The sequence below is a fragment of the Polyodon spathula genome, chromosome 20 (genome assembly GCF_017654505.1).
Source record: "Polyodon spathula isolate WHYD16114869_AA chromosome 20, ASM1765450v1, whole genome shotgun sequence".
NCBI lineage: Eukaryota > Metazoa > Chordata > Actinopteri > Acipenseriformes > Polyodontidae > Polyodon > Polyodon spathula.
In genome coordinates this window covers 27,543,894-27,564,110 of record NC_054553.1, presented here as the reverse complement: position 1 = coordinate 27,564,110, position 20,217 = coordinate 27,543,894, and the positions used below count along the sequence as shown (strand labels likewise).

General features: G+C 36.3%; 1 protein-coding gene and 1 long non-coding RNA gene across 2 annotated transcripts in view; one reads left to right on the top strand and one right to left on the bottom strand.

Annotated features, from left to right (window-relative positions):
- Positions 1 to 20,217, bottom strand: part of LOC121295522 (dynein heavy chain 17, axonemal-like) — a 36,947-nt gene that overhangs the window by 1,266 nt on the left and 15,464 nt on the right. Inside the window, exons 36-79 of the mRNA XM_041220247.1 lie at positions 20,092 to 20,196; positions 19,800 to 19,957; positions 19,582 to 19,720; positions 19,127 to 19,354; positions 18,736 to 18,873; positions 18,277 to 18,409; positions 17,757 to 17,884; positions 17,402 to 17,550; positions 16,926 to 17,208; positions 16,605 to 16,778; positions 16,309 to 16,516; positions 16,046 to 16,211; positions 15,417 to 15,519; positions 14,862 to 15,009; positions 14,569 to 14,660; positions 14,090 to 14,251; positions 13,671 to 13,835; positions 13,269 to 13,460; positions 12,640 to 12,906; positions 12,115 to 12,276; positions 11,544 to 11,777; positions 11,272 to 11,436; positions 10,899 to 10,994; positions 10,008 to 10,225; positions 9,103 to 9,310; positions 8,518 to 8,633; positions 8,018 to 8,210; positions 7,603 to 7,838; positions 7,277 to 7,399; positions 6,918 to 7,122; positions 6,603 to 6,767; positions 6,051 to 6,191; positions 5,706 to 5,876; positions 4,964 to 5,086; positions 4,409 to 4,602; positions 3,921 to 4,069; positions 3,519 to 3,646; positions 2,893 to 3,120; positions 2,437 to 2,628; positions 2,183 to 2,362; positions 1,924 to 2,106; positions 1,259 to 1,441; positions 753 to 896; positions 17 to 242 (exon numbers count right to left, since the gene is read on the bottom strand). Coding sequence (XP_041076181.1) covers positions 17 to 242; positions 753 to 896; positions 1,259 to 1,441; positions 1,924 to 2,106; positions 2,183 to 2,362; positions 2,437 to 2,628; positions 2,893 to 3,120; positions 3,519 to 3,646; positions 3,921 to 4,069; positions 4,409 to 4,602; positions 4,964 to 5,086; positions 5,706 to 5,876; positions 6,051 to 6,191; positions 6,603 to 6,767; positions 6,918 to 7,122; positions 7,277 to 7,399; positions 7,603 to 7,838; positions 8,018 to 8,210; positions 8,518 to 8,633; positions 9,103 to 9,310; positions 10,008 to 10,225; positions 10,899 to 10,994; positions 11,272 to 11,436; positions 11,544 to 11,777; positions 12,115 to 12,276; positions 12,640 to 12,906; positions 13,269 to 13,460; positions 13,671 to 13,835; positions 14,090 to 14,251; positions 14,569 to 14,660; positions 14,862 to 15,009; positions 15,417 to 15,519; positions 16,046 to 16,211; positions 16,309 to 16,516; positions 16,605 to 16,778; positions 16,926 to 17,208; positions 17,402 to 17,550; positions 17,757 to 17,884; positions 18,277 to 18,409; positions 18,736 to 18,873; positions 19,127 to 19,354; positions 19,582 to 19,720; positions 19,800 to 19,957; positions 20,092 to 20,196 — 7,501 coding nt within the window. The remainder of the gene's footprint in view (positions 1 to 16; positions 243 to 752; positions 897 to 1,258; positions 1,442 to 1,923; positions 2,107 to 2,182; positions 2,363 to 2,436; positions 2,629 to 2,892; positions 3,121 to 3,518; positions 3,647 to 3,920; positions 4,070 to 4,408; positions 4,603 to 4,963; positions 5,087 to 5,705; positions 5,877 to 6,050; positions 6,192 to 6,602; positions 6,768 to 6,917; positions 7,123 to 7,276; positions 7,400 to 7,602; positions 7,839 to 8,017; positions 8,211 to 8,517; positions 8,634 to 9,102; positions 9,311 to 10,007; positions 10,226 to 10,898; positions 10,995 to 11,271; positions 11,437 to 11,543; positions 11,778 to 12,114; positions 12,277 to 12,639; positions 12,907 to 13,268; positions 13,461 to 13,670; positions 13,836 to 14,089; positions 14,252 to 14,568; positions 14,661 to 14,861; positions 15,010 to 15,416; positions 15,520 to 16,045; positions 16,212 to 16,308; positions 16,517 to 16,604; positions 16,779 to 16,925; positions 17,209 to 17,401; positions 17,551 to 17,756; positions 17,885 to 18,276; positions 18,410 to 18,735; positions 18,874 to 19,126; positions 19,355 to 19,581; positions 19,721 to 19,799; positions 19,958 to 20,091; positions 20,197 to 20,217) is intronic.
- On the top strand, positions 177 to 3,991 carry LOC121295524. Its single transcript, XR_005946937.1, has 3 exons — positions 177 to 263; positions 1,013 to 1,183; positions 3,910 to 3,991. It is a non-coding gene; the product is annotated as an uncharacterized LOC121295524 (long non-coding RNA).

The window sequence follows — 20,217 nt, the reverse complement described above, 5'->3', positions numbered from 1 at the left end:
CAGGTGACTCACTCACCCTCCATGAAGAGGCCGTGTATGTACGCCCCCTCTCTGGGCGGGGCAGTCATGTCCTCGCGGTTCTTCTTTGTGACCTCCACAGCAAGACACATCTTATCAAGAGGCCACTCGTTCTTCCTGGCCATGGACTGCATGATTGCAGTGAGGAAGGACTGAGGGTTAAAGAAACCTGCTAGCCACACTGCATTGGGGAGGGAGAAATCGGTCGTCCAGGACTCCAGCTCCTAAGTTTTAGGATAAATTGAGTTAGTAAACTTTTTTATTTTTTTTTTAAGATCCAATAACCTTTTGATTGACTCAGTTTTTGCAGATAACCATGAAATCTAGTAAACCTTTATGTACACTGTACTTACTGCAAAAGTTTAGGCATACAAAAGCACACACACACACCACAAAAAAATACAGTTTATATAATTTGCATGCTTTATTAAAGAATTTCAAACTTGATATAAAGTGATAAATCCAAAGGATCCTCAACCATCATATCAAATCACATTATTAAGTTGCAACAGTGAAATAAAAAGAATGCTTCATATAAAAATGACTACATATTAAAATGTGCATTTTGCTCATATGGTATGGACTGTGGGCTTGTTTACAGGTGTGTGTGTAATATATAATCACAGCGCAGAATTTCTGCACAGTACAGGATTGATTAAAAAGAAAAAGGGAGACATGTTAGAACTGCACGTTTCAAGACCTAGTGGATTCCATACACACCACAACTGGCTTACCTTGATTCTTATTAACAGATCTGCAAACCAGCCTCCCATTCCTTGGAGGGAGGGGTATGCACGCTTTGTCCATGACTCTGGAACAGTATCAAAAAACATAGAATTGGAAAGTTCTTCCATAACTGTAGTGATTGTTAGCTCACCCTGTTAGAAAGCAAAAATAAAAATGTTAGTATTGTATTCAGTGCTGTAGTGCTTCATGTTTTTTTTAATTCAAAGGGAAGTTTATTCAGAGTGCATAAATGATATGGGACTGGTAGTGCACCCTGACAGGTTATCCAGTACGGTTGTGGGAAGGAGATGCCAGAGCCCTCCGAGTGATGGATTGCAGGACCCTGAACAGTGATGAAAGGGTTGAATCATGACAACCAAACTACAGGATACCGAAACGAGAAAGAAATGCACACCTTTGCACAAGAACAATATTTAAGGTAGGATTTCAACAATTCTCATGAGACTTCCCCCACCCTGCACTGTTTTAAAACAAAGTACAAACTACTTCTCACCTTTAAACCAAGGTCCAGCTCTTTAAGAGATCTCCTCATTTCTTTGGTTAGAATATTCATTCTCTCGCACTCTTGGAAGGCAACAACAATATATGGAGTTCTATCCTCCACCTTTGCCATGATCTCATGCAAGTTAAACTGTTCTGGCAGCTTTTCTAAAATCTCGTCCAGGATTCCTTTTACCTTTTTTAAAAAAAAAAAAAAAAAAAAGCTTCCTTAAAACGTTTTCACATGGTTCTGCTATACAGAGGTAATTTACTAAAATGTATTCTGTACAGAAAATGATCACACAAATTAACCTGAGGGTTGATAATGTATCAGTAATCCTAATATTCAAGTGTTGTAGTTGAAGCCGACAAGTGTTGGCTATATGTTCATTTGAGCAGTTTTCTGTTAACAGCACTGTGTATTTTTTATGAATCGCTTTTTTACGGCCCTGCATGGTGTTTTCTTGTTAATGCACTACAACCTCAAAAAACTTAATACTGTAAGTGAAATGCTTCACTTCTTTTTTTGATAATACAATGTACACCTTTGCAAACCTGACACTTGCATATTTTTGTTAACTGGATAAAACAGTGAAGCATTTTCCTTTTTTAAATTCTGTTTAGTGGTGAAGAAAATGTATTTTGACCTCACTTACAAATCCTTGCATAAACCCTGACCTTTTCTTCCCGTGAAACACCTGCCCCTCCTGCAGCTTCAGAATCTTTTGGCTGCATCTCCAGCACAGTGCGGAACAGTTTTTCAGAGGTGATGGTCAGGAAACCAATCTCAGCATTTGGGTGTAAGCCATACAGGTATGGGCTTTCAGGAGGCAGCATATCATCCAAATATGCATGGTACCCCTGTGAAACACCAAGCGTTATCAGAACTGAGCCGGTTCAGCAACGTTGGTTAAAATACTGGCGTGACATTACTCACCTTGTAATCAGAGTTGGGTGGGGCTAAGAACCCTGGAGCCAACTGCAGCTCCCCTTCCAACAGTTCTGGACGGACATACTCCTCGAGGTATATCTTACACAGCTTGCGATCCCAGTCATCTGTGATGTGGCCACCGTACATAATCTCACCAAACAGATAGCGCAGGTCATCCCAGGGAACCTACGGAGGAAAGACGAGTGGCTTTTTTTCATCTTTTAATTTATTTTACTAGTTTTTTTAATTTCATTTGTTACCTTTGGATTCGCTTCCAGGTAGTTGAATAGCACATTAACTGAGATGGTAAGGTCACCGTTATTAAAGGGATATGACCGGTTCCAGCCTTGAGCACCGAATTTCCGTCTCTCAGCCACAACAGCATGGAAATAACAGAGTGAGAACAGGATGCACTTGAACTCTGACTCCTTGGTGCACATATCTAAAGTATCCTAAAAAAAAAAAAAGAAACACATTTTTTGTAGTTTAAAATTCCTAAACATGCTGTAGTTATTGTGTGAAGTTTACAAGTATCTGAATGACTAAATAAATAAACTATAGTAAGTGTTGCTATAGTCTGTTGATGATCCTTCCAATTGAGTTGGAATTGGAAGTGCATAATCATGTAATTTAAAACAGTATTTTATTCAGATAACAAATAAAATATCACAATTCTCAATTATAAAGATATAACACCGTTGTTGATTAGTGTTCACCTGATCAAACAGATCCAGTGCTTTGTGGAGGTTGGCATGCATTCCCGTTGGAGGCTCATTGGTAATTTTAATGGCATTTTCCAGCAATCCCTGTGGGATTATGTGACTATCAGGTGTAGCTGCGGGCTCAGCGCTCATGTATACTCGGTAGTCATCATGGCTCCCTGTGCTGTACAACTCCACTTTTTTGTCCAGAGTACTTAACCATTTTGCCACCAGGTGGATATTCTGAAAATAAAACATTTTGGTAAATGAACACACGTAAACATTACAGTTTATTAAAAATCTGATTACAATGGCTAACCCAGAAAAGAATTAACATTGTTTAAGAAGCAGGTCCCCTGCTTGTAACCACTAACAGACCTTGGACTTTGGATCTACTTAAGCTCTTTGATTATCAACCCAAATGTTAGCTATACTATCCCATAAGCGAGCCCTTGTTGACAGTGGGTTCTCTTCAGGATAAAGATACATGCAAGTGCTCGTGCTAATGTTCTTGACTCGTCAGCCTGATCCTTTACTACACATTGAATATTCTGTAAGGAATGGGAAACTACGCTGTGTACATACAGCATGTTGAACAGTTTTCTACTGGTTTTCCTCCTCACATTTCCCTGTGCTTATACCTGCAGAATAACCCAGTGTCCTTTCTTAGCAGCAGCATCCATAGCATTCTCTGCAACCACTTCCTGGCCCTGACCCAGAGACACATTGTGGAATTTACCATTGTCAAATGTAAAGCCTAACTTCTTGCCTATGTGGTAAAATAAAAGGACAGTTCCCAGTCATTATGATTCCAACAATGTTAAGAAGATCTGCACCATGGAGAAAATGGGGTTTAAACAACACATCAATGATAAACTTTGTAAAAGCAAATGTCAGATTTGTAGATATATAGTTTTATTTTCTAAGAAAACATTAAAAGACATAAATAAGTCATTTGTTTACATCATATTAGCTGCAAGATGTGTAGCCTGTTTACATGTTTTTTTTTTTTGTTTATTTTGCTTTTGTAAGGGCACACTTACCCAGTGCCTCTACATCCTTCAGTGGGTCAACTCCAGGTGAAAGGATAAAGAACATGGGAGTTGAGGAGCTGCTCTCTTCATAGGATTTAGAAAATTCAACACTTCGCCCTTCAACATACTTTGCACCAAGCTTCTCCTCAACAAAGTTTCTGTAAAAACATATTTTAAGATCATTTTTTAAATATTTGAAAGATATTTCCATTCAGCTAATGTATAATCTCATAGCTATTGTAACAATGTCAGTGTTTACACTGCAAGTCTTTATATTTGTAATGTGAAGTGGATATATTTTAGTATCTCTTATCCTTAAAATGACTCTAGAATAGTACACACGGCTTGCTGTGAATTCCAGCAGATATCATTTTCACCACACTTGCATCACTCTTTCTGTGGTTGTAACTGGGTCTTTGCTGGATGAGTTAGCAACATAGCACAGAAGTACATTTTATAATAACCAATTATGGTATAATCCAGGATGTTTTCCATACCTTACTGCATAAGACATTCGATCAGGCCTCAAACACCTCATCATACAAAGTTTTTGTAGAGCAGATTTATTTTTCCACTCTTGAGGAAACTTCTCCTTCTCAGGGGCCTCAGACTCTACAAACTTCTTCCAACGTTTTGCTGACCCTTCAATGTCTCTGTTGAGGTTCTTAAACTCATCCATGTCAGATATAGCCTTCCAGACAATAAAATACAGATACATATGCACAGGACTGTAAATAACTACGGAACCAGCCAAACTTGGAAATCTAGGGATCTCTAAGATTCTGTAGCATCACGATAATCCAGTTCAAAATCACTGGCAGACAACAACTTTACATTATCTTGAAATTGTTTTTAGTCGGACTTTAAAATCAATGCTTGTTCATTGTCAATTATATAATGTATCTTGAATGTATCGTAAAATGTGTGTATTAAATTATACTTCATGCAGTTACTTTTAATTCACTTAGGATTATTAAGATTTATTACATCAATATAAAAGGATATAGTGTACCCAAGTTCCCTACAGGAACTCCATTAACAGTGAACCAAACCTGAATCCCACCCCATCCTTGGTTTAAGATGAAGTCAACAGGAGAGACCAATCCTGCTTTAAAGGGGAATCGCAACAAGAAATCAAGTTCAGTAGGATTCACTTCTTTCTTCATTATCAAAACCTGGGCAATAAAAGAAAGCAAAAAGTGGAAGGTGTGACAATTCATTTGTGTGTCTGTAAAATGGTCCTTTCATAAACCCACCAAACTAAAACAAAATGTATCTATTCTCTAAACTACAATACATCCAAATTATTTATTTAAACAGTATTATATTACATTTTTCAGCCCAACCCATTTTACTCAAACATTTTAAATGATTGAAAACTAGAAAGATTACATTCAAAACAATTCCCAGTTCCCACACTAACTGAAACGACAACAGGGAGAATGATCCTCACTTTTATTTCCATTTCGACACTGATATTATATAAAACATACATTATAATGCAGTCTACATATTTCCAAACAATGCATTTTCTGAAGTTTATACTTAAATTAATATTGAATACTTAATACCAAAGACGAAAGAAATCTGACGTGGGAAATACCATACATAAAAGAGGCAATGTATGTTTAACAGAAAAAGGAAATATGTATGCAATGTTGACACTGGGCCACTGATTAGAAGTTCTTGTTTCCAATAACTTCATGCTATTAACTGGAAACTGCTGAAGTGTCATTGAGGAATTCCACCCCAAGCCATACAGTTGCTTGTTGAAAGAGATTAGGCATTGCTTACCTGGAAAGCGACCTGTGCTGTAAAGATCAGTTTGTCCCTCTCAAACAGGCTTCTCGTTGTGTAAACAAACACAGAGAAGGTGATTTCATCTATTAGATTATTAACTCGTTGTGTCACCTCGTCAGCTGGTTCAGAGCGCAGGATGGCATTCTCAAACACTACATTAAATGCCTGAGGTAAGATGGGGGAAAAAGGTTTTAAAACTGGCTGGAGATAAAAAAAAAAAAAAAAAAAAAAAACATGAAGCACAGTATACTATGCTTTCTGTCCATGCATTTAAAATCCATAACATATACACAATTCTATTCATGTATTATAAAATACTTAAATACATGTAGTACATGCCTTTAAAGAGAACTGATAGATTGGGTTTATTTTGTTGAGATCATTCAAAATGAAGTAGAGCAAGGCGGCTCTTATTGACGCTGGCCTGTAGTTCTCTCTGGCTTCATTAATTTTAACTTCAGTTATTTTAGCTTCTCGCACCTAAAGAAAAATGAATAGAACAATACAACAGTTACCTACAAACAGCAAGCAAGTAAATAAATAAATAAATAAATCTTGTAAGATTGTTCTTTCCATTAAGTTTTAAATACATTTACAACATACAATTATGGTAAGACAAATAAGGTGTTAATAACTTTGAAAATGTAGTAGTTTCTTAAATTTTAACTAAGGGGTAAATTCAATGAAAATAATACAGAAATGCTTTACGATCTGCATTATTCCTGTGCAATATGGCATTACTCAACCAAAGTTCTTTAAATAGGGTGGAAATGCCCCAATCTTGCGTCGTAATACCACCCTCTGATAAATGTGACTTGACACAGAAGTTCACCTCATTTTTTGCTGAGGCCTTTGATTAAAAACATCTTGTTGAATTCTTTAGCATCTCACCTTTTGCTCAATCTCAGTGGCGGTTTGCTTGGTGATCTCCAGGTTTTCCACCAGAGCTGTATCTCCCAGGAAGTTACCGGAGGCTGCAGAGAGCCGAGCCAGCAGGGAATCCTCCAGCTGCTTCAGCACAATCTTAAATTCGTTCTGCTGGGTCGTCAGCTGAGCCTACAACATATCCAGACCAAAAAATAAAGAAGTATTTATTCTCAAGTTACAAAAGTTTGTTCAGATTCAGACATGAACATATTCTTAGAAACTTGTGCAATCCCTGTGGAAATTCTTGAAAGTCTCCAGCCCTGTAATATGTAACTGCACCTTCAGTTCCTCCAGGTCAGGCCTCTCCTTTGCCACCACTGCAGCAAGTAGCTGGTCCTCCAACCCGTCCCTCGTTACCAAGAAGTTAATGAGGGTGCACTGCGCTTGCATCTCTGGTTTGTAGTGAGGACTGAAGTACTTGGTGTGTAAAATTAACCTGAAGTTGGGATGGTACTCCACTTCTTTATCGCCCATCTTAATGTATCTGAAAGGTTTTAAAAAGTAATTGTTTTTAACCATACACGTGATGTTATACAGTAATTCTGCTGATATTATATATAGGTATAACATTATAAAAAACATTGTGACCAATGACAGTGTGCCTAAGATGTAATTAGAGGAGCTCTTGAGTAACTCACCTCCCCTTTTTGATCGTGTTTCTGCCAAGCAAAGGGTCTAGCACTGGCTCTACTGTTTCTCCAATATTTTCAATCAGCAAAATATCACCATTGGAAATTGCTCTCTCAATACTCTCAAGATAACTAAGAGAAAATGAGAGAAAAAAGACCATAATAACACTGAGAATCTACAATATCATGGGATTACTGTACAGATATAATCTGTCCCAAACATGTTGATTGGTCATATACTGGGATTCAGCACATGAATTTTCCTAGAATGTCAAATTAGTTGATAATATTGTTTATGCCTTTCCATTAGTTTCTTATTGTTGATTTACACATACCCTTTTTGTCCCAGCCTGATCACTTTCAGTTCTTTTCCATATTTATTTTTGATCCATTTGATCCCCTGTAGCTGTGCATCAACAATTAGGGGCCATCGCTCCGTGTTGCAGAGGATGGTAGCATTTTCAATGGACATGCGGTCACTGGGTAAGCCCTGGTTATTCCAGGCAGCGATATCAGCATCGTCAGTCAACAGGGTTAGGGAATCCAAGCCCGGAGTAATTGGAATGGGCACCTGAAGCAGAGATTTAATATTCACTATAAAATTCACTGCCTCAGGACCCCAGATTGATCCTATGTTGACAGAGACTGGTGCCACATATATCTTAATGCATGTGTTTGAGGGGGCCCTTTGTGTTGTTTAAGTTTTCCTTTATTTAACTTACTGTGTATAATATATATTTATATAAATACCTTCAATTCTTTCAAATATGGCATCCAATATTTATCCATTAAATTATTCCTGTATTTCTTGCTGAAATATCCAACATATGAAACGAAAGCCGAAATCAACATGACATCTCCACTCAGAGTCTTCTCTTGTTCTTTAAACCTGGCCACTGATTCAGACCAGCGAATCTTCTCAGATGCTAATCCTCCTACAAGTCTAAGTAAGGGTGAAATAGAGATCTATATTTCATTTTTCTTTTGTTCTTGGTTGCATAACATCCAATTTATGACACTGGTTTTATAACTAAATAACTGTAGCAATCACTTACATTTACCGGAGAGAACTAAACATTAATTTGCGTCTCATTTAGAAAAGGGTTTGTTCAAAGAAAAGCTGTCTTATGCGAGAAACTGTAAAAACAGAATTCCTTTTTTCAGACGTCTTAACTCCTAAAGACCAAAACCAGGTACTACAATCTTTCTAAAGGTCTTCTAAAAAAGCAGCTCTCAAACTATGTGCATACCTGTTTGCCAGAGAAATAGTACGATTGGTGGAATCTGCCTCCTGCTGGCACTTCACTTTATCTGCTGTAGCTTTTTCAAACTCTGATGTCAATTTAGCCAAGTTGGCATTTAATTGCTGAAAATATATAATGTACAGGAACAATACTATTACCGAATGCACGTGATTTATAATAAATAGTGTTACTATTTGAAACTTAAACATATTACAAATCACAAAACATATATTCCAATTAGGAAATAAAATGAAGAGTACAGGCATCTTCTTGAACTTGTACAAGGCATCGTAGAAAAGCCTGGCAGAAAATAATCTAGGAATTTCTTTAAAAAAAGCTTTGCTAGAAAAGTATAACCCAAGTATGGGTCAAATATAGTGTTGTCTTTGTAATGCATTCTTGTCAAGAACATGTATATTTTGCGCTACAGACAGAACACAATACAGTAGGTTTAACTTCAAATCACAAGTAGTTACAATGTTTTCTTTATGGATCTCAAAGTGACAGACCAATGTTACAAGGATCACATATTTCTATATGTAGCTGGCATGCTGATGATTATTGCAGGGGTTTTGAAGGTACTGTACTTACTGTTATTTTGGATTTGATAACAGAAAGCTTGTCCTGTGCTGCTGCTAGCTCTGCATTTGCCTGGGCCAGGGCCTGTCTCTTGGGTTCCACTTCACAGTACACCTCGTAGAACTTGACAATATTGATACACCAGGAACAAAGACCCGCAGCAGCTATTGACTTGGACCGGATGAAATCTGGTTCAAAAGTTGGATCATTCTTAAAAGGCCTTCAGAAAGTATAAAAAGCATTTCAGACCAAAATCTAGAGAAAGGCGTGTTTCCAAAAGCTAAACAGAAACTAGACATATCTTTTTTACATACAGTGCATTAACCAGTTGTACTACCTACCACCTAAACAACAATGAGATACACATCTTTTAAGAGTTAGAGATTATTGAAATACAGTTAACCCCTCATCATTTTCACTATCCGACTTGCACATAAAACAAACAATGTTGTGGCCAGTGAATTAGTGAAGGGCCCTTTACTGTAAACATGGCTTAATCAATTTACTTATGACATGGAGTTTGGACCTCACTTTAAAAATAAATGTGTGTGCTTTTTTTCTACATCTTTAAGTGGAGACATCCCTGGAAGCAAAATTATTAAACATTTAATTAAATAGTTCATTTACCAGTACCCAAAATTGCGTTAAAATATAATGCTCAATAATCATCCCTTATAAAGGTTTACCACTGTATTTTTGTAGTTTTACCATGCATTTACCATAGGTTTAGCTTATTTATTAATATGCTTTACCACACCTCGCTATTCTTTACAATGCTTACCTATGCTTGACCATGCTTTCATTACACTTTGATATGCTTTCACTATGGATCCTGTAGAGATCCTTTAAGTACAATTAAACAATTAAACAACATGGGAAGATGACCTTCAAAATAATAAACCCTTCCTATATCTTACTGAAAAGCTTTCAAACAGGTGTCAGGAATGTGTTCTTTATCATAGTGTACTAAATTGTCTAGAAAAGCATCCACTTTTGCCATGCAAATTTTAGCAGCTTTCCAGGATCTGTCTTTTGGGATTTTGCCTCCCGGAGCAAGAAGGATCATTACAGCGTCTGCTACATTAACTACTGCTTCTGGAGGAGAGCCGAAAGATTTCAATTCTGTCAAGTTATTCTAGAAAAGAAAAAAAAAACATCCATGCAGCAAACTTAAAGTTACTTATTTGCAATGTTATCTCCTATACATGTATAGGACAGATATACTACAGCTTAGTGCTAATATACAGACAATGCAACACAGTTCAAAAACAAAAAATAATTAAAACAAAACATGAGGTTGACTTGGAAACTAGTAACTTAATTTAAGTTTTTTTTTATTATTTTTATTCTGTGCTTAAATGGTTTAAAATAAGGCACAAAGATCAGTGATAAGAATAATTAAAATAGTTAAAATTAAATTAGATTAATAAAAGTATATTGGTACATACACAATAATGTTAGTATCCATAAATATATACACACATATTCACACTTGTTCCAGCACATACATTATTTATGACCTATATCGGGTTAGTCATATTTTGTTTCAATAATTTATTATGGATTCGAGATTGAAAAAGTGGTTTTATTTTAGGATACGAACATTTAGATTAAATCACCTACAGGTGTTCAAATTGCCCAAATCCACATTACAGATTTGTTAATTCATACTCAGTATGTATTTCTATTCCCATTGATGGTACAGATAGCAGAATAAGCTAACAACGACAGAAAAAATAAAACAAACAAGTGTTATCCCTTGTAGGATTGATTTGGAGTGTAAAATGCCTGATGGAATGTAATCGTACCTTGTTAAGGGTATTTAAAGCTTCCTGGGCAGCAATCAAAGCAGGTTCTGCTTTAGCCAGGTCAGTTTCACAGGATGCTTGTTTTTCTCCCACATTCTGAAACCACAAAACATGGTATTCTTAAAACTTTATAAAGAAATGTATCTGCACTGAAAGCTCTGGAGTATAAAGAATGTAATTGGTTTAATCTATAACGTTGTCCTCCCAAATTAATTGTAAAACCATACCTACATACGATCAAAGAAACAAAAGATCTTTAACAGAAGACAAAAAAAGACCGGTGATAATATTAATAGTGATAATATAAGGTATGACACGTACTTTTAAAACCTTGGTTAACATTCCTTTCAAATCAACAGTAATTGTACTGTACCTTGTTGATAACTTGAACTTTTAACTCCTCATCATTTGCAATGGCCTTCTCCTTTGAAACTTTTTCAGTTTCAATTCCCACTACCTGAATGAGTTTATCTGCATCCTCATTCTTCTGTTGCAATTCGACTTCTTGGACTGCCAGCTTGGCTTTCAAGTCATCTACCTATTGGTATGCATGAAGTGAGTCATGGTTTTGCATAGAATATAAAAAGAACAAAAAAATACTACATGTTCCAAATGTTTAATGATTTAGTTTTTTCGAACACAAACCTGTGCTGAGGTGTTCTCAAGTTTTGTTAGACCATTCTCCAGTCGATCCATCTTTGCAATCAACTCCTTCCTTTTTGTGGAAAGAAGGTTCTGATACAGTTTGATCTGCTCCAGAAAGGTTTTTGGGGTTGTATAGTTATAGCGCCTTTCAGAGGTCAGGTAGGTCTTTGACATTTCATTGACAGTTTTGTGTACATAGGCCATAAACAAACTAAGGGATGTCCTAACTTCTGGCTGGTATGGAAAGAAAAAGAAACATGCTTCATTTCAGATATTTGTATTGTTAATTGAGCAATCAGACCTCTTCTCCGACCTGGTAAAAAAAAATTCACATACATACCTGGGGTGCCAATCAGTAAACCATAAAGGCAAACACTGAATAAGAAATTCTGATTCATGTGGTCAACATTTTGGCTAATGTCTTCATCAGCATTCATTATAACTTGACAATCAATAATCACGGTACTGCTCTAGGTTCTCAACATTTTTTTAAAAAATTGTCAAGATAGTTATAATGGGAGTTAATACGTTTAAAGATAGTTTACATGTAGAAATACAAAAACATCTTTACCAGAATTCCTTCGGAGTCTTGCAGGAATCGGGCACTGACAGACACTAAAGCCTCTTCTGGCCATTCATGAAACCAGTCAATTGCTGTACAGTTTACAACTGCTGGGAATTTCCTTGCCCGGACCCGTAGAGTTGAGCCAACAGGGGAGAAACACAGGACAACCTTGGGGAAAAAATAGTCTGAGGTATAAGAATATTACTAAATTGTCGACATGTTGGAATCCTTTGGTTTACAAAATGTGATATCTTTAAAAATGTACTGTAAATGTCTCTTAGCTTGCTGCTAATCATTTTGAACATTGAGAAGCAGACAAGCGCCTGGATAGTGTAATAAATTACAGTCTGAGTCTTCATTATGAAACTAAAGCCCCCACAATGCCTTGCCAGCAAACATAGCAGCCTTACAGTTTCTGTCAAGAACAGTCCTTGGGGAAAAAAAAAAAGGACTATAGCAATGAAATTCTTTACAGATTCATTTATTTATTATATGAACATTTTTTTTTAATTGCCTTTCTATTAATAATACCTTTAATTGTCTCCTGACTTTATCTATGAAAAACTTCCAGCAATTCTCTCTGGTATCCTGTAATCCAACCCCCTTCACTTCGTTTCTCATTGAACCGATAATGTTTTCTACTTCATCATCCGGAAACAGACCTGGGATCTCTCCTGACGCAAGCAAATCATTTATAAGAACAAGAAACTGCTCCTCTGCAACTTGCGAGTCGGTCATCAGGAAAACCATACCACAGTTCTTCACGCCTGCTTTGATATACAGGGCAGCTAGGTCCAACTAGTTTCAATAAAAGAAAACTGTTCATTAATCTGAGCCTGAAAAATTCAAGGCAATTAGACTCAAAACTTCAGCATTTTCAGCAATAAAAGTAAAGGGCAACATAAATGTATTTTACCTCAATCTTATTTTAGAAATATAAATACTGCGTTTACATGATGGCCTCTAACGTACAGGTTAACATTGTATTTTAAATAGAGTTCTGACCTTCCTGATATTTTATTTCACACAGTTCAATACCATGGAAGCAGAGCCTATGGTGTACTATGCATTGTAGTCATTTTGTATTCTTGTCTGTCAGTATTTGTGGGCGTGCGGTGTACCTTGTGAAACTGGGATGGGGAGTGGAGTCTGTTACCAACCTTTAAGTCTGCAATTGTGTATCCTTTTCTCAAGGTAATTTGGGAAACTTCGAGACTGCTAATAGCAGCAGCTAGCCGAGACAGGCTTTGTTTCCCACTGCCTCCCACACCCACCAACAGGGCATTCCCACGTGGGGACTCCAGGATACGGTTTATTCTACAGATATGAGACATTGCATCTTCAAACAGGACCTAAAAAGAATGGAGAATAACATTGTTATTTGTATATAAACTTTACAAATTTCCATCAGGCGCAGATTATTATTATTACATTTTTCCTTAATATACTGTCATTTTGAAAGCAAAATGATTATTAACTAAAGTGCAAAACTATTACATACATGTTTTGTAACTTATATGAGTGATCAGCGCCTCTACAAGAAGCGTAGATGTTCTACTAACCAGGTTCATGGCGGCATTCACTTCATTGTAGCTGTCTAAGGCTTCTGTCAGCAGTTTGTTCAGAGCCTTCCAGGAAGATAGAGGGAAATATTTGGGCTCTCCAGTTCCACAGGCAAAATGACTATAAACATTGGGCTTTGCAAACACTGCATTTTCATCCATATCCTGCAGAGGAAGAACATGACCCTGATAATCTTTCATGATTGATCTTGTCAATCTTTAGTACAACTGACTATTAAATCAACTGAATAGACTCCCTTGTGTTTTAATTGAAAATCCAATTTCAGAAGTATAAAGGATGAGTTAACTATTAAAGAAACTGCACAGTAATTGCCTGTCAATGGAGACAAATGCCTAATTCTATGCTAGATTGGACCTTATCGGTAATTAACTCATTACTACTTTGAACTGCATCTTACCTCAAAAGTCTTTCTACAAATATCCACCTGAATCTTTGCAAAGAGTTCTTTATCTTTATCGTTAATTAATTTATCTCCATACACTCTATCAGTTTCATGTAACCAGAGTCTAATCATGTCAATATTGGTTTTTACACATTCTGCAGAAGAAAACAGTAAACCCTGTAAAGAAAATAAAAAGTAAAACCGTTAAACAACAAATACGATAAAACTGTAATTTTAAAGAAATAGAATGGACCATGAATAATATGGCATATCTTTCCTTTCACTCAAATTGAAATGGCATACTCCATTATGACCATTATGTATGACCAATGCAGTATAATAATCATCTTAAAATAAAACTACAGATTTGCAACAAGTCACAACCATATTAAAAAATAATAAATGTCCTATCCTACCCAATACACAATTACATTAGACTAATTTTCTTATCATTTATCAAATAATGTATTATTTCAAGATGTATTATTTACTACCTGAAATATGTTGGAAAGGTCTCTCAGATTGAATACATAATGGAACTTAACAGCCGTTGGAAGAAAGTAAGATGTAATCTTCTGATGAAAAGCTGTCAATAAAAAAAAGCATACATAATAGTGTAGCACTGCATACTTATGCAAGTTTACCTTACACTAATGTAAAATGACGGTATCAATTTGTGTCACCTCTAATTAAATTTTCAGTTAAATAAAACAGAACAACAAAAGTATGAAAATATACAATAATCACAAATATATTATAATGATTGCAACTCAATGACTTTACTTACAAAGTGCTCCAGCCACTAGCACTGTGCAGAATTTTTGAAGAGCTATTGCAAAGCTATTCATGGTTAGATGTTGCGACAGGATAGTGCTGTAGATGGCATGTAACGCATCTTGTCCAGGAAAACTCACAGCAAACACAAAGAAGTGTCGCTGAACAATGAAATGAAAATATTGTTCATGAAACAGTATCACTGAGACCTTCAGGGCAATAAGTAGTCTAGCGACACAGTGATACAGAAAGTTTACCACCAATATGATGAACTACAGTGATGCAAATAGTTTACTAGAAATATGAACTACATAGTGGTGCAGATAGTTTACTAGAAATATGAAGAACTACAGTGATGCAAATAGTTTACTAGAAATATGAACTACACAGTGATGCAGAAAGTTTACTACAACGACTAATACGGCACATAAATGTTCATTCAACATAATGTCTACATTTAAAAATATACTGGCTTATTGCTTAACAAACACATGTGGGGTTTGTAAAGGTAATCAAGCATAGATTTAATTTAAAAAAAGCTTAAAAAGATCATTTTCTATGTGTTTACCTGAAGTCTCGGATCAATGGTGAAACTACCAGAGGTAGGGTTCATACAGGCCACATACTGACAGTTGTGGATATCCTTCAAAGTCAGTTTACTTCGGTCATACCTGCAAAGTACAAATTCAAATGGCTGTACTTTTGAGATCAATAATAATAATTAATTAATTAAATAAATAAATAAGCAAAAACAAATTCCACAACAGAAGTAGTGTCTGACTGATAATTGCTGCTCTATATGTTAATAGCCTGATTTCCAGAAATTGATGAATGAAGTTCCAGCAGTAATAAAAAAAAAGAAAGAAAGAAAATATTTAGAGCAAACAGCTTGAGTTACACAGTGATTTCTTTGCACTCTACCAGAATGATCCCAGGCTATCACTAAATCACTTTGAGCTACAGTACAATAATATATACTTTAGTTTTCTTTAGGTTATTTGACTAAACCGTGGGGTAAACATTGTATTTAGTATAGAAGACCTAGTATTATCAACAGTCCGTACCTATGACAAGCACTGACATTAATGTTAACCTAACCCATTCTTCAGGGAGATCAATGCACTGTTACAATTATTTTGTGTGTATCATCATTCAAAACTTTTACTATTGTCCCATTGTTTTGGTTTAGCTTTTTACCAGTGTCCATGGTCCATATGCTGCCGGATCAGCGTGTGAGGTGCAACAGTTCCATATTTATCTACTTCAGGCATGTTCATGTCATCAATGAAATAAATCAAGCTTTTATTTCCTGGAGGACCATAATTTCTACCTGCTTTCTTCTCTAGTGGTTTCTCAAGGATGGCTTTAAAAGAATAATAATAAACCCCAATTAATAATGGTTTTCCAAAAGGAACACAAGGCACATCATTAAAATAAATCATAAATCCAGTCTTACTTACCTTGAAGCATGGCAGAGGTTGTGTAGAAGTTAAAAGGGACAGACTGCACCACATAGTTATCTGTATTGAGACTCCTTAGTTTCTCTCCCATGAGCACAGACTTTCCTGTCCCTGCATTGCCTACCAGCATCACTGGTCGCTTTTTCTCCATCAGCATGTCCATAAAATACCTGATTCGAATGGTCTCGGATGTGTGCACCATGGAGGCCTAGAGGAAATCAAGAAGAGAAACACTTTTACAAGTCTGTTAATCAGTTTTCTTGATGTTTAGAAAACAATAATACATAAAAGTTTACCTGCAATGGTAAGTCAGGATCGAGCTCAAACTTAGGGACCTTATCTGTCCAGGACATAAATTTCTTGGTGTCTGCATCAATGTAGTAGTCAAAGACAGTCCCTAGAGAGGGGAATTTTATAGTCTTAAATTCATTCACCCACCACTTGCTAAATTCCACACGGTAGTCAATCATCTGAAAAACAAATTAAAATCAGATAGATATTGATACACATGCACACAATAACAGTCTACCTAGCTATTCTGCCATGCTAGAAATACATATATGTAAGCTATAACATTACATCATTACCATTATATAATCTACAGAAAGATGTCAAACCTGATCTTGAAACATTGCTCCTCCAAATGCCCAGATGCAGGAGAACACAAAGTAGAGTTCATAAAGATCTTTGGGGGAGTCAGGTGGTGCATTGGCTGGTATAAGAAGGCACTCCATTAAGTATAGCAGGGTCTGAACCATAGTGACCTCTGGGACTGGGGTTATCTTTTTAAACCCAATTTTAAGCTTTTCCAGGCAGGTTGGTAAATATTTATCAAACAAAATGATTAGGTTAGCTTTCTCGGACTGAACCTCACGTTTCTCAATCCAGCTAGTTACAACTCTGTAAGAAAGGACATGAATAATCCCTTACACACATCAAATGAAATAACCTCTGTACTCATCACTCAAAACATCTTCATAATAAAATCTTGATTTATAATATTCAATAGGAGATAGGGAACATGAAGACCTTGGCAACACCATTACAAATACTTTCGGTTCTCTTGAATATAAAGAAAATAATACAAACATACGGGTTCCAGCCCAAATCTGCTGGATTGATGTAAAGAATTCCTGCTCTGGACACTGTTGCAGGGGTTGCGGTTCTTAGGTGACTAATCTCAAACACGAGGCGCATGGTGGTATTTAACGGGATCCGCTCATTGCTGGCTAAAGTGAGCACCTGACAAGAAACAAAAATAAAACTATTTAACAGTATAATCATATTACTTGTCAGTAAAGGAAGTGCAAAGTGTCTCCTACAGTACACTCCTACAGAACTCCAGTACATATAAACAAACAGGGACTGTTTTCATGGTTTCCATTCCAATTATGCCCTTTTTGCATAATTGTATTTCTAACAGCCAAAGTAATTGTTAATTTAGTAACCTTATTATCATCCATGACAGTGTTGAGTGATTCTATCCACATTGGATCAATGTCTCCATCAAGGACTATCCACTTTGGTCCATCATGAGAAACAATGGCTAGGTCTCTCATTATACAGGAAAACAGACCTACAACAAAAAGAAAAGACATCAGCATATAAAGGAAGGAATCTTGGCTCACTTAAATCAGATCACAACCCTACCAATTGTCTCTCTCTAACATATAGGGGAGTACTAGCCAAGGCAGCGGGCCCTGTGGGTAATTTTCCAAACTGAAGAATTTCAAGTATATTCTATTAATGTATCATACATACAAAGCTTTAACATTCTTTAACAGACTTTTTTTACAGAAAAAAACACCTCTCTCTATTTTGTCTTCTTTAAATATTTTAATTTAGTTTTGTGTGTGCGTAGGAAAGAGGGTTCAATATTGCCGATCTGGTACTTTTTTTTTTTATTTAAACTACTCAGGAAGAAGCTATGTTGTATACCGTCCAGTCTTCAACGTTTAATTCCCATACCGTCTTTCCATTCTCTAGTGGCTGGGTTGATAACTCCAAAAAGTTCATCACAAGTAACAGCTTTTGGATCCAGGTCTACAGCTACAGGTTTTCTCTTCATGGTTTGATAGGTCTTGTTTAAGGACTTCAGCACCTATGAAATATCATACAGTGAACTTTATAATACAGTAAACTTTAAAAAAATAAACATGCCCTTACCACTTTAACCAACATTTCAACTGTAATCCAGCTATAACTTTGGAGTCCGCATTTCATATATCACAACTTAAAATATACTGGATGGGACAAACAATGTTGAAACATTACTTACCAGTATTAACTAAAATGAAATGATCTATTGGTTTGTCAATGGAAATACAGTTATTTTGTCAATACCTGCTTTAAATGTTTTCTTGTGCAAGTAAAGATGATGGGGATGGGGATGGTGCTGATGGTGTTTATTTAAATTCAGATACAGACCTCAGACTTGCCCGTCCCTGCATTTCCGATTATAAAAACAGAGTGCCTCACTGCAAGAAGCTCTTCCAGTTGAACCACTTTTAGAACAAAATTATCTTCTGCCTGAAGCTTCAACTGAAGCACAGACTGTTTAACAATCTGTTGAGGAAAAAGATAAACAAAACACAGGCATCAGGTTAACCCTTGTACTGTGCTTTCGCTATCTCTAAAACGCAAAAATAAAATCAGAACAATCCATATAATAACAAAATCAGGGATTGCTACTTTTACTGTTTTTTTTTTGTTGTTGTTTTTTTTAATACACTGTATTTAATTCAGGTGCATGCAATGCATCATTTACATTGTATACAGGTGATACATTTATAAAAATAATAATAAACAGTTTTCTCACTTTTTCAAAATCCAGATCTCTCTTTCTAGGTACATCCAGGGCTGGGAAAAGGTCTCCAATCAATCCCATGAAAACAGGCATGTCATCAGTCACTATCTTCGGTACATTGAAGTCTCGTAATGCCCTCATTAAGACCTGGTCCTCTGGCCGGCCAGGGTCCCCTCTCTTCAAGGAACCTGCGACTACGAGCACAGATTTGATAGCACGCAACCCCCAGTCGTAATGATCCTGCAAACAAACAGAAAGTATTTCAAAAGCAAGCACTACTGTTACAAATATATTACTCAACTTTGAAAAAGATGTATAATTTAGCTGCCAATTGCAATTTGGTCTTATTAACACAGGCTAGAATATTACAGGCCTGTGAACTTGCGGGAACAATAAGTAGTATCAAGGTAATCATATAATGTTTTTGTCACTGATTAAATGTGTCGAGCTGCAGCTGTAGATTTTACCTGCTTTGAAAGGAGCTCTTTGCAGAGTGTATACAGGGTAATAAATTTTCTAGCTAGTACTCTGGCATCAAGAAAGCCTTCTGCTACCAGCATAATTTCACAAATCAATTCAAAATCAGGGACCACCATAGCACAGGGTCTAAGGAAGAAAAAAAAACAATTCCGATTTAAAAATTGTAAGAAAGACTGTAAGGGAGTGCATAAGGTTACAGAATTACCTGAATAATGCCTTCAGATTTTCAGGAAGTTCAGCTCGACCTGCATACCCTGGGTTCATAGTGATAAAAACTCCAACAGTAGGTATAAGTTTAATAACCTCTCCAAGAAAATTAAATATCGTCTTCTTATTCCTAATGCTGTCCTGGACGCACTTCACCTGCAATCACAAAAACATATCTAACCTTCATAACATAAACATTCTTTTTTTTTGTTTGTTTACCCCAGCAAAAAAGATCTGACATTTGTAAAACCCATCATGCATGACAGTTCAAATGCCTGAGATAACATTACCTGTACAGCAATAACTGACAACACCTCCACCGATATTCTATTGAACTCATCAAAACAGCCCCAGGCTCCAGTCTGTGCTAGTCCTTTGTAAATGTCGCCACAAGACTTATGAAAAGGAAGAAGAAT